Source organism: Opisthocomus hoazin, chromosome 5, assembly GCF_030867145.1.
Source record: "Opisthocomus hoazin isolate bOpiHoa1 chromosome 5, bOpiHoa1.hap1, whole genome shotgun sequence".
Lineage (NCBI taxonomy): Eukaryota > Metazoa > Chordata > Aves > Opisthocomiformes > Opisthocomidae > Opisthocomus > Opisthocomus hoazin.
This window is the reverse complement of record NC_134418.1, coordinates 45,764,038-45,779,590: the sequence shown is the minus strand read 5'-3', so window position 1 is coordinate 45,779,590 and position 15,553 is coordinate 45,764,038. Positions and strand designations below refer to the sequence as shown.

Genomic DNA, 15,553 nt, shown 5'->3' with positions numbered 1-15,553 from the left:
GGCTGAGTGACAGGGTTGAACCAGGAATGCAGGTCTTCAAGCTGAGTGACATCTCTTTTCTCTGTCCCTGCCTTTCCCTGCTATGTTGCCAGGTGCCCATTCTGCATCTACTCCACTAACCGCCCCGCAGCAATGGAGTGCCACCTGAAGACTCACTACAAGATGGAGTACAAGTGTCGGATCTGCCAGACAGTGAAAGCAAATCAGCTGGAGCTGGAGATGCACATCCGAGAACACCGCCTTGGCAACCATTACAAGTGCGACCAGTGTGGCTACCTGTCCAAGACCGCCAACAAACTGATTGAGCACGTGCGTGTCCACACCGGTGAGCGCCCTTTTCACTGTGACCAGTGCAGCTACAGCTGCAAACGCAAAGACAATCTCAACTTGCACAAGAAACTGAAGCATGCTCCACGCCAGACTTTCAGCTGTGACGAGTGCCTGTTCAAGACTACACACCCTTTTGTCTTCAGCCGCCACGTGAAGAAGCACCAGAATGGGGACTGCTCTGAAGAGGAGAAGAAGGGCCAGTATTCAATCGCCAAGGAAGCCAGTCCACTCCTACCAGTGAACAGCTCCAGAAACCTCCTGTCACCCCTCTCAGTTATGTCTGCCTCCCAGGCTCTGCAAACAGTGGCTATGTCAGCTGCCCACGGCAGCGGGGCAGAGCCGAACTTGGCAGTGAAAGCCTTGGCCATCAACGGCACTTCCCTGTGCTTCGATAAATACTGGAACTCAGAGTTTGCCCACCTTATTCCTTTAACAATGTTTTTCCCCAAAAACCACTATGATCTCACATTCCATCCACCCAGACCTCAGACTGCACCTGGAGGTGCCTCTTCACCTAAACACTCCTTCCTTGCCTACCTTGGACTAACAGAAAGGGCAGAAACTGTCTGAGGGCAGTTACATTCTGTACCAAAAATACCCCGACAAACCCAGCAGGTATACGTTGCTGCAAAACATAGACCGAAGAGGTAACGAACACTTGTACTATATCGTTAGTAAAGTTTAGAAGATGGCTCTGTGTGTATAATTATTGCATTGACATGAAAGCTGCTTTATTAAATCTTCAAGAGGTGACCTACTGCATACTTCTACCTTCAGAGGCATGTTCCCAGTACTCTTATCTAAGAAACTATTTTGTCTTGTTAAGCTGAAAAAGAGTGTCCTTAATGGCAATCAGCACTTGTACAATTACATATTGATGCATTTTATTCTGGGGCTTTGTGTGCGTGCAGACGCGTGAAAGAGAGTCTGCCTGGAGCGTGCCGTGACATTACTTTTGCACATCCCTTGTATTGGCTTATTTAATTATTATTCTTTTCCCCTTATCACACACTTGCTCCCTCCCTCCCTCCCTCACTCCCTCCCTCCGTCTCCCCCTGAGCAGAGCTGCGGCAGGAGTCACGCTTGGTTCAGGGTGGATCGGGGCATTATTTCAGTGCTGTCTGCAGCTTCCTTGAGTTGTTTGACGCCTTGTACCCAGTCGTCAAGGTTTGAGGATTTGGGGTAGAACCGCTGAGGAAAAAAAGTTGCTTTCAGCACTGCAGGACAAGAGTATGACAATGAAAAGCGTATGTACGTGCACACACATGTGCAGCATGTTACCCTACACACCCACACGGCAGGCCCAATGCGTAATGGTTACCCAGGTGTAACAAACACCCACGTCTGGGCCATAGCATACATCTTTTGGTTTAAAAGGGCATATAAATATTTTTATATATATATATATATATATATATATACACACACATACTGTGTTATGCAGTGGTTACCTTTTAGTTTGCAGGAACAACTTGTGTAACTAGAATTCTATGGTGGAAAAAATCCGACAAAGGGATTAAAAAAGGGTATGGATAAATTCTGGGTATAAATACTCAGACTAAAAAAAAAGGCAGTTTTGCACAGTGCTTTAGTCTTGCACTAGTTTGTTTCTCACTTGCAAAAAAAAAAAAAAGGAAAAAATGTATCTGTGGGCTGAAGGTAAGAAAACTGTTTATTTGAAAAGGTACCAGTAACTTCTTTGAAATATAACATTATAAAAAGATGCTGTTTGAACCATACAGTTCTCTTTTATACCCTCAGTATTTCAATCGTACTTGCAAATTCTGCAGTCCTATCGATACCCTCCATGTTATTAGTAATACTTCTTTTCGTTAATGGCGGATAGCGTGTACACTGCTAGGAAGCTAACTTTATACTTACTTAACGCTCCTAATTGTGGTCATTAAAATGACATGTTGTATGTAGCACTTTATTGCAGGAAGAAGCAAATGCGGATTGGTTCTGTAACCTTTGTTAATCTCAAAATGCCAAGAGTGATCTTAAATTAAGAGAAGCTAACTGACTGTTAATTGATTTGTGTTTCTTTGACAACTTAATATCCAGGAAGATCGGGATTAAAAATACTCTGCATTAAAATTAGAAGTATAAAATGTGAAACATTTCAATATTACCATGTGACTTACAGAGAAGCTTTCTTACTGGATTATTGTTTCCAACGGTGTCTCTTGGATTCGGATCTCGCTGTCTGTCACCAGGTACTAGAAATGTCTGACCTAGCTTTTGTCAGAGTGCCCTCTCTGTCCCTTGGCCAAGCCGCTGTAGGAGGTGCCCTGAGTCACATCTCACATGCTGTCCCCCTACCCTCGTGCTGTCCTGAAGGAACTTCTTCTGCAGGTTGCAGTGGGGTTGTGGGGATCCAGCAGGGCGGTTGGAGCTGACCCCTTGCTGGTGACAACGCTGAAGCAACCCCCCGGTCCAGGAGGGCATGGCTGGGCCCCCAAGGGCTCTTAGCCTTATGCATGACTACAAACACAACTCACCCTTCATTAGTTCTTAAATGAAGCTTGTGTAGAAATACTTTTTTGATGCAAAACTTGCATCATTTAACCTATTTGCAAGTTTCCTACATATGTTTTGCACTGAGATGGCCAAACATTCTCCCCTGTCATGACCAGACTCTTCCTGTTCAGGGAGAACATCCTAATCTGCGCGCTCCTGTTAACATACTGGAAACTATTTACAAAGGGGAAGAATCCAAAATAGCAGCAGGTTATCATTTGGAATTCTTAATTAAAAGGACACAGAAGTCCCATCATTTTGTTTATATTCCAGCAGACAGTTTTGGTTCTAACGAGCACGTGGCAGTTCTGTCTGTCTACGCAGTAAAGAAAAGCCATCTGTTCCCGAGTATGTACAACCCTTTGTAAGTGACCTGCCTAACTCAGTGCCCTGCTTGCCATGCTTCACTCCATCCCAACTCCTGGTAACCCCTGCCCCAGAGTACAGACAAAATAGAGATTGCTGTATTAGTAAACACTCAAAGCCTAAAAAAAAATATAGTATCTTGACAGCAGGAAATATGCAGTCTGCATCCAGAAACGATACCAGTTCTCTAAAATACACTCAGTGCGAATATCTCTGACCCCACCATAGAAGAGCAAACACTTCCAAAGCACGCAGCTTATTTTTTCAGACTGACAGGTAGAGTACAGCTGTCCAGGAGGCAGAAGTAGGAATATTGGGAGTACGCTTTATGTAAACCAAACGGCAGTTTAAATAGGGCTGGAACTTCCAAGAGTGAGCTGTCAGCATGCGAACGTCACACGTTTGACAATATTCCGCCGTACCAGTCTCTGACACAGTAACCTTTCATGTACCTGGGAAATGCGTTTAGCACTTTGGAAAGGAAAAACTAATTCTTTCTGGCACGTTACAGAAGTATTCTCTGTAAGGAAAAACATGTTAGGAGGTTTTTGTTTTTTTAAGAAAAAGAAATACAGTATTTATCAGAGCTCATGCCTATTAAAGTAAATGGTTTTCAGTCCAAGGCTAAAGAAAGGAATGTTCTCCAGAGGTTGCCCCTACCAACTAATGACCGACAGTTCTGATAAATTCCCCCCCACCATAAAGGTAACTTCATACTGGTTTTCACTATGCATTCTTTAACAAAAGCTAGCGTGCTTTTCATTTCGGTAATTCAGTTAAAGTTCTCAGCACTATTTTCCTGTCTTTTTTTTTTACTTGTTGTATTATGTTCAAATATCATTCTGTCAAGGCTTGTGTACATTAATAAAAATTTGTATTGTATAAAGCTTTTTGCATTATAAGGCTGTACAGGGTCATTTTGACAGTAACTGGTATATTCCTTTGCATCTTACGTTGCATTGCCAATTTCTAGTGTATCCAGTTTGGAAGTACAATATACTCTAATTAAAAAGGTTGGCTATATTCTTGTTTCTTTTTCATTTTCCTTCCTCTCTTCTTTCACCTTGAATAGGTTTAAGGCTTGATTTGGAGGGAGGGGCGAAAGGATTCTCCTACAAGACAAGAAGATACAAAGAAAAAAGGCTGAAATTGAAAAGGAAGGCTGTGGTCGTCCTTACTGATGAAGAAATACAGCAGATGATAACCTCGGGAGGCTCCGGGAGGTCTCTCTGTGGGCTCTCTACTTGCACCAACCTGCCAGGCCCATTCTGTGAGGGACGCAACGCCTCTTCCGAGGAGTCTGCACCGCCGGGAGGATGGTGGGGCTCTGCAGGCCTGCGCTCAGCCCGGCCGCTCAGCAGTTCCATCCTTAAGCAGCAGGCTGGCGAACCCGGCATGGCTTGGGAGTGGCCCTGACGGAATCCGGAGAACTCTCTCCTTAGAGAAGGGCCACACAATGAATAAGGGAACATTGTGCATTAAAAGATTGTAGCGGAATTTTTTTTGTTTTTTTAGTTGTAAAATTAGCATGTACACATTTTGTCAGCATTTCAGAAAAAGCTATTTTTTTTTCACCAAAGATCAATGAAATAATAAAAATTGCCAGAGGAGGCCAGAGAAGGAAAGCCTAAGAGCACACAAATTTCCAAGAAGCAAAAGAGAAGGAAAGCCTAAGAGCATACAAATTTCCAAGAAGCAAAATTATTATTGGCTTCACTGAACAAGAAAAGATACTTCCTAAAAGGAAGTTAGAGGGTTTAAACACTAACCAATGAAAAAAAAAAATCTGGGTATTTCTTTGATAAAAATTAAATTAATGTTAACATTAAAATACATGTGAATTGCCCTTTGCCCTCAGTTAGGGCAGTGTTAAGGTCTATTCAGCTGAAAAATTGTTATGGTTATTTCTGCTGGGGTGTGGATAGTAACTGCCAGGGCCTTGACAAGTACCTCCTTTGAGTACGTGGTGCTGTTAACGGCTCGTGTGTTGAATCCCCTGCGCCACCTTTCACTGGTGGCTCAGGCGAAGGGAAGGCAGCGCTAGCTTTGACAGGAGGACGGTAAGTCATGCTGGGGCCGAGGTGGGCTTGCTCTCTGCTTGCACTGTATCTGTAACAGACAGTACAGAGTGACTCCATGTGGGGTTTTTTTGTGCTACACATCAATAGTTACCCTAGTAATTAAAAGACAAGCATGCAAATTCTCTGGTATAATTTTGAAAGGTATTTCAGAGATTGATCTGGGAAGCCCTGATTATATCTTGATGGTTTTAAAAGAGGTCTCTGCTTGTGGAAATCGTTACAGTTCTGTTGTAAAGTATTATACCCATTCATTTAATTGAGGCAATGCCTTAAGATGTAGGCTCAAATGTTCGGTTAAAACAGGCAGAGAAGGTGTGGGAGCGAGTCCAAGAGCACGGTGGCGGGCAGAGGAGAGGGGACACGGCTGTCGCTGGGAGCGGTGTGCTCTGCGCCGTTTGACAGCGTCTCAGTGTCCCGAGGAGGGGGCTGAGCAGGACCAAATTACCCTGTCCGCACCGGCAGTCAGGCAGCAGCTCAGTGCAACTCTGGTGGTAGTTCTGGCCCTGGAGTCTTACTCTCAGCTTCCATGTAAAAGCTAATCTCAACCAAAACATCAACCGTCCTCCTGCAATGAGCCTCTCCAGCCTTGCCAAAAACCGCACCTCCGACAGCAGAACACTATGTGCACCCAAACAGGGGTATTAGTGTCATATGCTGATATGTGATAAAGAGCCACTGTCCTATGCAGCAGGCGGCCATAACATGGTTGTACACCTGTGCAATATTAAGAAATCAACTTTCCCTAATCCATCTTTTCTGATCCATACACCAGTGTACGTGTGTGGTGACAGAAAATGCCTCAGTTTGTGTACAAAGCAAGAACAGCTTCTCAGGACAGCAAGAACTGTCTTGTTTTCATTCTGCATCTACGTATATTTTTAATACGGCATATATGTTAAAAAAATATTAAAAGTGGACATTTTTTCAAGCAGAATTCTTTTCTTATACTCCTACACCTGCCAAGTCATCATGAGCCCAGCAGAAGGAGGCTTGAGAGAGAGACTTCGAGTTAGAAAACAACAACAAAAAAAACCTCAAAATACAACCAAATTTTCTGTAACACTTCATTGTAGGGAGGCATTCTTTTGCGGGGGAGGGCATCATTTATGCAGAGCCGTGTTTTGAAGTACACATTGTGTGAAAAAGCTAACAGTTGTGCTCCTAACGGACAGACATCTGCATTATTTCACCTGCCATCATATCAGTTGCTACCTGGCCTCCCTGTTGACAAGTCTCAGCAGCAAGGTTAAGCACTGGCTGTAAAAGCAACCCAGCCTCTTGCCCGAGGGCCCAAGCTGGGGCAGAGCCCGCACAGCCTCCTCCCTGCGCTGTGTCTTCTGAGCGCCAACAAGCCGCCAGTGCAAGGACTCCGACCTGGAGGCCTGCCACCCACCACAGCAGCTGTGGAGCTGCAGGAAGCGGAGGGCATCTCCTCATGGCAGAGGCACCCATGTAGCCTGCAAGCAAAGAGTCATCACCTTTTGCATCAAAGTTTTGGAAACTACCACTGAAGCATCCAAAGATTCCAGAAGGGACGGCTAAGCTCGGAGGTGGGGCACTGAGGCCTGAGTGCCTGGCAGGAGCCCTGGAAAATGGATGGGGTGTGTTTAGTGCCCTGAATTCAGTGCCCTCCTAAGCCGTGGGTGCGCATCTTCAAGGCACCATCTTGACCAAGCAAAGCCACCAGCTGCTTTGAAAAAGCTCGGCCGAAAAGTCCCGGTGGGCGGTCGCAGGGAGCAGCCTGCTGCCCGTTCCCCCGGCCCGGCTCAGGCGGCACACACATCTCGGCAAACGTCCACTGGGGTGGTAGGTTACAGCTGACCCAAGGACCGGAGGTCCACTCGGCTTGTGAGCTGCTCCTGTAGCCAGCAGGAACACCACGCTGTGCGCACTCGGAAGCCGCCCAGTTGCTGGATACCAGGCAATAGATCAGAAATGCAGCTGCTGTGCTTCCACATGTGCACAACAGCTGTCTTTGACCAACCGGGCAGTGGCTATATTTACATGTATGACTCAAGATCTTAAGTACCCACCATTCAAAAAAGGAAAGAAAAGAAAAAAGATAATTTAGAGCTGGAGCTCAGCAGTGGGGGGGGGGGGGGGGGGGACGGGGACGGGGACGGGACAGGGATGGGACACAGCAACTAGAAAAGTTTCATTAAGTTAAAAAAAACCACAAAAACAAAATAAAAACCTCACATCCCACCCCCCCTACAATCGTACAGCAGAAGAGCACAAAGCGTTACTCTGGCACTTCTTTGCAGCCTCTGTGGCCTATTTCCCTACTTTAAGATGGAGGGAGCGTGTTCCATGCTAGTAGGTGGTTTTGCTTTATTTTTGTTATTTTTTTTATTTTAATTGTTCCGTGACTAAAATCCAACATATGGCACATCTCTGAAAAAACCCCCGCAAAACCAACAGTTTTTCCAATTTAGGCTACGGTTAATGAAAAAAGACTTGGAGTTCCTGTGGTGTCCTGTTGTTTGCATGTAGTTCTGCTCTGCTTTCCTTTTCACACCCCTGCTTTCTATCACACACCTTTTCTTTCCAGTGCTTCTCACTGGAACCGCAGACTTTGGGTTGTTACTCTTCTGGGAGGCTGCCTGTTTAAACAAAGAATAGAAAAATGCTCTCTATGGCTGAACCCCTAGACCTTCACGCCAACGTTTACAGCACAGCCTAATGTGACCAAAACCAAAAACAGGCCTTGCGTTCTGGCTTGTCAAAAAACCAAATCAAATACTTTCTTGATTCTTTCTGTTATTGAAGACTGGAATTTTCATTCACATGCTGATTGGCTTTTTAACAGATTGAACAGGAAGCCAGCTGGGAGGGTCAAAACTGTAACTCCCAGTTGAGGACTTCAGGACCTATTTAGGCACAACTGCATGAATTAATATGAGCATGTTTTCGCAGGCTTGCTCTCACTGCCTCCTCAAGCACTTTGCCACAAAGAACCACAGGAGCCTGGTCTAGCCCCGACTCAGAAAAGGTTTGCTGTTCCTCTCCGCCTGACCACTGCTGCAGCAGCACTGCCAGCACAATGTCCAGCCCCAGCCCATTTGCCAAAAAGCCAGACCTAAGGGCTGGAGCAGAGCCAGGGCCAGCCCAGGGCCCCTCGGCACTCTCACACACGCAGAGTTTGTCTGGGTACTGAGAGGGAGCGTCACCAGAAGAGAAAGCAGATGGTCATTCAGCTTCCTTGTAGGACTAACTTCGCTAAAACTGTGTGGGTAGATTAGTGCAGAATTTCTTGCTAGAACCAGCAAAATAAATTACCATCAACGATACGTGTCTTGTATTTCTTGTATTGCAGGGATTAACGCTTTCATGGTGTCTAGACTTTCCAGTACCCAGCGTACAATTGCATTGTTACAGCAGTTATTTTAGCAATAAAATCACAGTACCTTTTTTTCCCCTGAAATTAAGAAAAGAATTTAAATGGCATAGGAATATAAGACAAGATAAATTGTTGCAGGAGTGCTCCTGCCATCAGTGGGATTCTGATATAATATGCACACATTGGTGGCTGTCACTCATGCCAGTAACACTTTTAAAATGTACCAGAATAGCTCTGTTCACAGGTGTTATGGGAGCAATGCCCATCTGCACCCTGAATATTTAGTAAGCAAGTGTTAAGACTTCATGGTTTTATACCTAGCTACCTATTTTTAATGGGACTTCATACGTAGAACTTCATGAAAAGATCTAAATATAATGTTAATGTGATTTCAAAATATGCACTGCCTCTTTTGACATTTCAATTAAAAATAAATAAGATCCAGTTACATGGTGATACTGTGATAAGATTGCATTTTTACCAGTCAAGTTTCATTCTTCTTCAAAAAGTGACAGATTTCTCTAAGAAGAACAGTGCTCCAGCTACTCAAACCAGAAAAATATAATTAAGGGTGCACTTAATCACTTCCCAAAACTGGGATATCACGTTCTATGGATAAATGCATTTTGCAGCAAACACACTGTTCCTTTCCTGTGGCTAGTCAATTAAAGCTAATAATTGCATAATAAAATTTAATTTGTCTCCAATTTTAACAGGAAAGCAATGCCTCATACACTGTAAAAGGTTATTATACACATCTACATGTGCGTACCCACTGTCTAAAGCTTTCACAAGTAACTTCTTTAGCTCCGTTGCAGCAGCTCTGCTTTATAAGAGCGAGCTCATCAGTGTGTAGGGGTCTCGCAGTGCTCGGCTCTGGGTGGACGGTCTCAGCACACTCAACAGCCCCACACATCACCCAATGGCCCAGCGCTCGCTTGGTGCTGAGCTCCAGTTGCTTCATGGGCATGCTGCAGTCATAGTAGCATGCATACCTGGAAAGACCCCCCTCCACAGCATTCCCCGTATCCTGGCCCAGCTCAACTCATGTAACAAGGAATTCAACTGGAAAAAAAAGAATCCACTTATGTTTCCATCTAAGCTCTATTTAATTAAGTAAGGTCCCTTTGGTGTTGCCATAGTAAATCATGTCTGGCGTCTTCCTAACGCGACTGCCTCAGACATAAGTACTTGCGATACAGAGGGGGGATTGACCTGTTGTCCCTGAAACCGGTCTTTTCTTTAAACCTGTTTATATTTCACTGAAATGAGATCATTGAAGGCTATCATTTAGCAGGGCCTGTCGCGATAGGACAAGGAGCAATGGCTTTAAAGAGGGTAGATTTAGACTGGATATAAGGAAAACAGTTTTTACGATGAGAGTGGTGAAACACTGAAACGGGTTGCCCAGAGATGCCCCATCCCTGGAAACATTCAAGGCCAGGCTGGCTGGGGCTCTGAGCAACCTGGTCTAGTAGATGTCCCTGCAGGGGGGTTGGGCTAGATGAGCTCTAAAGGCTCCTTCCAACCCAAAGCATTCTATGACTTCGAGCACCACATTGTTCCACAAGTTACATGTAAACCCACTATGTAAAGAAGTACTTGGTTTGCTGTAGTGATACACAAAATTGCCCCCTCACTACTTGCACCGTGAAATTAGTTCCTGCTTAGCCTTCCCCAAGCTATTGTATGGCTGCCTGCTGCAGGCCCTCGAGCCGGACCGCCTCACTCTGCTGTTGCCCCAAGCAGAGGCCACTCTGTGCTCGTGATCATCGCTGTCACCCTCATCTGGCCCTCGCCACTTACATGAAAAGCTCGTGCTGCTCATAGTTCACTTCCATACATGGTAAAAGGGTTGAACCCGCTAGGCTGGCCCGTTCAATCCTCAACTCCGGTCAGCATCCTGCTCTTAGGGTAAATGCTACTAACACTTCAGAAGAAAGAAGAATTAAAAAGAAATCCAGAAATTGGGAGTGCTCAGAGGTTTCTTCCTGGAATGTTCTGCTGTCAGACAAGTTTTAGAAGACACAGGAATTTCCTGTGGAACAGAATTTGTGGTTCCTGACAATGAGCGCTACTGACCATGTTCTGACTGCCTTTGGATCTGGTTCCCCAAATCCTTTACACAGAGAGGTTCTCCTGACCTGTCTTTAGAAACTGGACATTTTCCATCAGGATTTTTGAGTCTGTCACTGTAATAGCCAGTTCCTCAATCTTTATGTTTTGCCATTGGCAGCACAAGTCACGTGAGTCTTGTCATTAGTTTTTTGTCAATAGCTTGTCAAGATCCAGGCTCTTATTTGGGGGTAGAGACTTCAAGAATCCTCCACATTTAGGGAGCCAACAAAATGGGTGGGGTAGGTTTTTGTGTAGTTCAGAAAATTTGTTTCCCACGGGACTTTTTTAGCTTCCTGGGCTAGACTAACAAAGGAACTAAGACACCTAACTTTTACTTGTAATGACCAAATAAAAATAAAATAGATCACCAAAAGCTGTCACTGGCAGCCAAAGAGAAGCCAGGACTCTGAAGCCTCTAGTGTGCCAAAAGCTTGCACGGTTCAAAGCTCGCTCTTGGCATTGCCAAACGACCAGGGATTACCTCCTCCAAGTCACCTGCCAAGGCACGACAGGTCAAAAACTCAAAGAAATCCCTTAGCTCTGCAGCTCGTTCTAGAAACCTCAAAAAGAAAGGCTATTTAACTCCTCTGAGATCTGCTGTCTGTACGTATGTTGACATTGAATTTACTGTGCAAATACCGAAAGCCAGAGAACTTCAACCCCAGCAGTACTCACATAAGCACACATACCTTGTCTCCTCTTGCTCTGTTCTTGCAGAAGGTGGCCCACTTGTTGTAACAAGTTGCAGTATCATAACAAACCCGAGTCAATTACCCTGCTTCTACAGTAAGACTGCTAAGTCCCTCAAATCTTCTCATCATAGGCCCAGTGATGCAAGGGGACTTTCTGAAGACTTCTTTCCTGTTCACATAAAAGAAAAAGCATAATGCAATTAATATTGGTAGTCAAGTGGAATCTGGAATCTTACACCATCCCAAGGAAGCATTCAGCTTGAATTCTGATGGTACCCTTGTTTCCTCTTTCCTTCCTGGCAACACATAGGACAGCCAACGAGAAAGCTACCTTCAAGGAAAGTTCCCCTACCACCTCTTCAGAGGTCTTTGAAAGATCTCGCGGGAAGATGGGAGAAGACAGAGAACATTCCCACCCACGGGCACAGGCCAGAGACAGCTGTGGAGTGCTCTGAAAGTGCAGGGAGGAAAGTCTCGCCCTGTTCAACTCCCGCAGGCAACCTGGGAACGCCAGGCAGAGACAGCCCAGGAGAGGACGGCAGCCTGTTCGCTCATCCTCCGCTTGCCCACACCGATGTATCTCATGGTGTTCTTGATAAGAAGCACAGTTTCTCTTACTAATGGACATTCAAGCATGTGCCAGACCCCATCCACTCTTCAGGTCATTAAAGGGAGGACCTGAATCTCAGGTGGTAACGCCTGGGACTGGCAATAAAACTCCCCAGGAATGCAGAGGCAGGAGTCTGAGGCACTAACCAAAGAGCTGTAGGAGGACCCGAAACCAACACTTCCTCATTGGCAAGCTCAATACGGCTGTGCCCAGGCAGAGCCTGCAGGTTATTCTGGGCATGGCAGCTGCCAGAAAATAGATTAATGCGGCCTAACTGGGAAACAGCGAACGCATCCACTATGGTTTGCAGGCTGGCCCTGAAGGAACACAACTGGCTTTTGTTAATTTATAAGGCATGTAAGTCAACCTTGAGGTACTTCCAGTTCAAAACATGGTTCTTTTTTCCTGTTTACGATCAAACAGTACAGGGTAATTCAAACTCATGTCCTGGAAAGGTGAACAGCAGCCAGCCATACCAGCTGCTCAGGGCACCTGCTTCCAATGATCTAGCCTTGTCCTTGCACAAATAATGTCAGAAGACGAACACCTTATTTAAGGAATTATCCATCCTCATCCCCTAACTGCACATCTTATTTTGTCGGTGCTGCCACTATACCATGTGTCCCCCTCAACTATACAGGATTTCTTCTACTCAAAATATGACATAATGCAAACACACTAAATACCACAGTGCAGTGACTTTTTATTTTTTAACACTTTAAAAGCAGTATTTTCTTTTTTTTTTTTTTCAGGAAGAAATTGCAGACAATCCGTGTCAGCAGTCAGATTAAAACAAACAAGTCTTTCTGAACAAAAGGTGCTCCTTCTGGAGACTCAGGCTCACTCATTAACTCCAGAGTTAATGGACTGCAGATTCTTCAGCTTTTGGGAAATACAATTTGACAATTTGTAGAGGAAGACTGATTTTTGTTTATACACATCTATAAATAAAGACTTCATACTGTGACACCAGCCACTCAGATGCATGATAGAAGTCTGGCATCTTTTGAAGACAGGCAGTCAGGATTTGGGGTGAGGGACTGTAGTGTGGATCCTTTACTAACTCCAACTGAAAAAATGTGTTTTCCCTTATCACATCTGAGACTGGTGAAGAGGGCTGCATCTGCCAAGCACCTCTCACTGCCAGGACTGCAACCTGCCCTCTCAGGCTAGAGAAAGGTCAGTCAGCCTTTGCCATGAGCCAGAAGGCAGCGATGCAAAGACACCATGCGGAAGGCAATGAAAGAGATTTGCAAAAGTGGGATTTTGCTCTTGGGTAATTAGAAGTAGCACGAATTTCACGCCGGCTCCAGAAGCTTTCCATCTACAGATAGAAGTAAGGAAAAGGGGAACAATACACTGTGCAATTCACTGCCAGAAAGATTGCAGAAATACACCTTCATGAGAATTGTAAAATATGAACAGAAGGAGAACTTGAGGGATGGGTAGTTTTAGCAAGGCCAAACCACGTAAACAAAAGATATCCAGGAAAAATAAGGCCGGGGGGTTGGGGGAGAGGGGCAGGGAGGATCCAAATTGGTTTTAATCTGTTGGGGCTACAGAACCCAGGTTTCCTGACTAAGAACAATGCCTTGAACTACTTAACCACAACAGGCCTCTTGAAAAAAAAGGTGCCCTTTAATTTATTTACACAACAGCTGGGAGTCCTGATCTTGCCAGCCCTGCATCTTCTCCCCTCCAGCTGAAAACCTTTTATATCCTCAGCAGTTCTTGCCCATCACAAAGCAGTGGAAAAAGCCCTGGTCAAAAACAAGTCAGAAATGCAGAACCCAGAAGGAAATGAGACCTGAGGCAACTCATCTGGGACTCTGCTCACCTTTTAGCACATTTTGCCTGGTTCTGAGTAGTCCAATATGCTTCTGAAGGAGCATGGAGCAGTTTGACATATTGAGGAGGGGGAAAAAAAAGATGGTAACAAGTGGTTGTTCCTTTTACCTTAGCTGTAAATCTGAGTACCACACACAGTGCACCACATCAATTCCAAACAAGCGCAGGCAGATATACAGCATGCTGCTTGCCCTGACCAAGCCATAGAACAGCAGAGAAAAAAATAAGGCTCTCTAGCAAGACATAAAAATACCCAAATCTGTTGTAAATAGGAGTCCAGTTTTAAGTAGGTCTAAACTCTCCTAATTCCAGAAAAACCACTACTACCTAGACAGAGGAAACCTACCCACAGGTCCCAAACCGCTCTATTACAGATGCAGACTTCAGCTGGTAATGTGCGCATTTTTAAGGAGCGACGTGGTGCAACAAGGCTATTCACCAGGATTTACAAAACAAAAAACATTCAAATCAGCTTAAATTGAATGTTTGATAGGGGCAAGACAGTAGCTACATCTTGGTGTTTTTTTAGGGAGAGTTAAAGCAGCTCTGAGTAAGTAAACTGAACCACCTGAACCATCCAGGAACATAGGGGAGGTGAGCTAATCCCCAATGCCATGACTGCTTTGCTGAAGTCCAGCAGATCTGGTGGTGGATCACAAAATCCATGGGTTGTTTCATGTCATGCTTGGTGTTAAAACACTGTATGTTTTGACAGGTTTGTAGGAGAAAAATTGAGGACTGATAGCAGCTCCCCTAGCTCTTGAAAGGACTCATACCAAGAGGAACCACTAGGCCATCTGATGCCAGAAAACACACCCCACATAGACCTTGAAACCTCCCTTTGTGCCACAAGGACTCCAGCTTCGCACACTGCCCAGATGGTGAGACCAGGAGCACAAACTGAGAGACTCTCTAGAGACCATTTGTCTCCTTTTTGGAGGGTGTTTTACTCAGGTCTCTCTGGAGTTCTCTAGTAGGGAAGGCAGATGTACTCGACTCTGAAATTATGTAGCTGTCAGCATCCACCATGAATCATTTGGCATAAAGGACAAGAGATAATTTTTTTTTTCTCTCTAGCTGAAAGTACACTGTTTTTCCTGTGTGGGACTGTTTGACTATGTCTGCCTGACTTGATCACTGGGAAGAATGAAAGCAGGATGCCTGATCAAGTACCAAAACATCACTCAAAACCACTGACTAATATTCACAGTTCAATCTCTGATCAGTTATTTAACCAACTTCAGTTGTGAAAACTCGACTGCGGTTTAAAAAAAAAAAACCAACCACCACCACCCTCAAAAAATCTGAATCCACTTGAAAATAGTTGAAGAGATAAATTAGTTAAAAAAAACAAAACACCACCACACCAAGAAACCACACCACAGTTCAGTACAAACAACAAACTAGACAGAGGCAGGGAACGTCTACGTTGTTTTTTCAAAGCAATAGCTATTATGACTGGTACCTCTGAGAATTCAACAGAGCAAGCTCTCCAGTGTTTTGACCTCCAGAAGGTCATGTTCACAAGTCAGCGACCTTAAGAGCCAAGCTGGCATTCCCAGTGCCCACAACAATAGATCCAATTACTTCAACCAATAAGCATCAAAACCCAAATGCAGCACATAAAGCTCCTATTGCTTTGTTAACT

At 44.8% G+C, this 15,553-nt stretch overlaps 1 protein-coding gene across 6 annotated transcripts in view; it reads left to right on the top strand.

Moving 5' to 3' along the window:
• ZNF827 (zinc finger protein 827) overlaps positions 1-4,211 on the top strand; it is a 127,322-nt gene extending 123,111 nt beyond the window's left edge. For 2 of the 6 annotated variants that reach the window (XM_075421080.1, XM_075421079.1), the window contains one exon: positions 93-4,211. In XM_075421080.1, coding sequence (XP_075277195.1) covers positions 93-900 — 808 coding nt within the window. In that variant the 3' untranslated portion in view covers positions 901-4,211. The remainder of the gene's footprint in view (positions 1-92) is intronic. The other 4 variants (XR_012764019.1, XR_012764020.1, XM_075421081.1 and 1 more) reach the window with 4 other exon arrangements.
• The last annotated feature ends 11,342 nt before the right edge of the window (positions 4,212-15,553 follow it).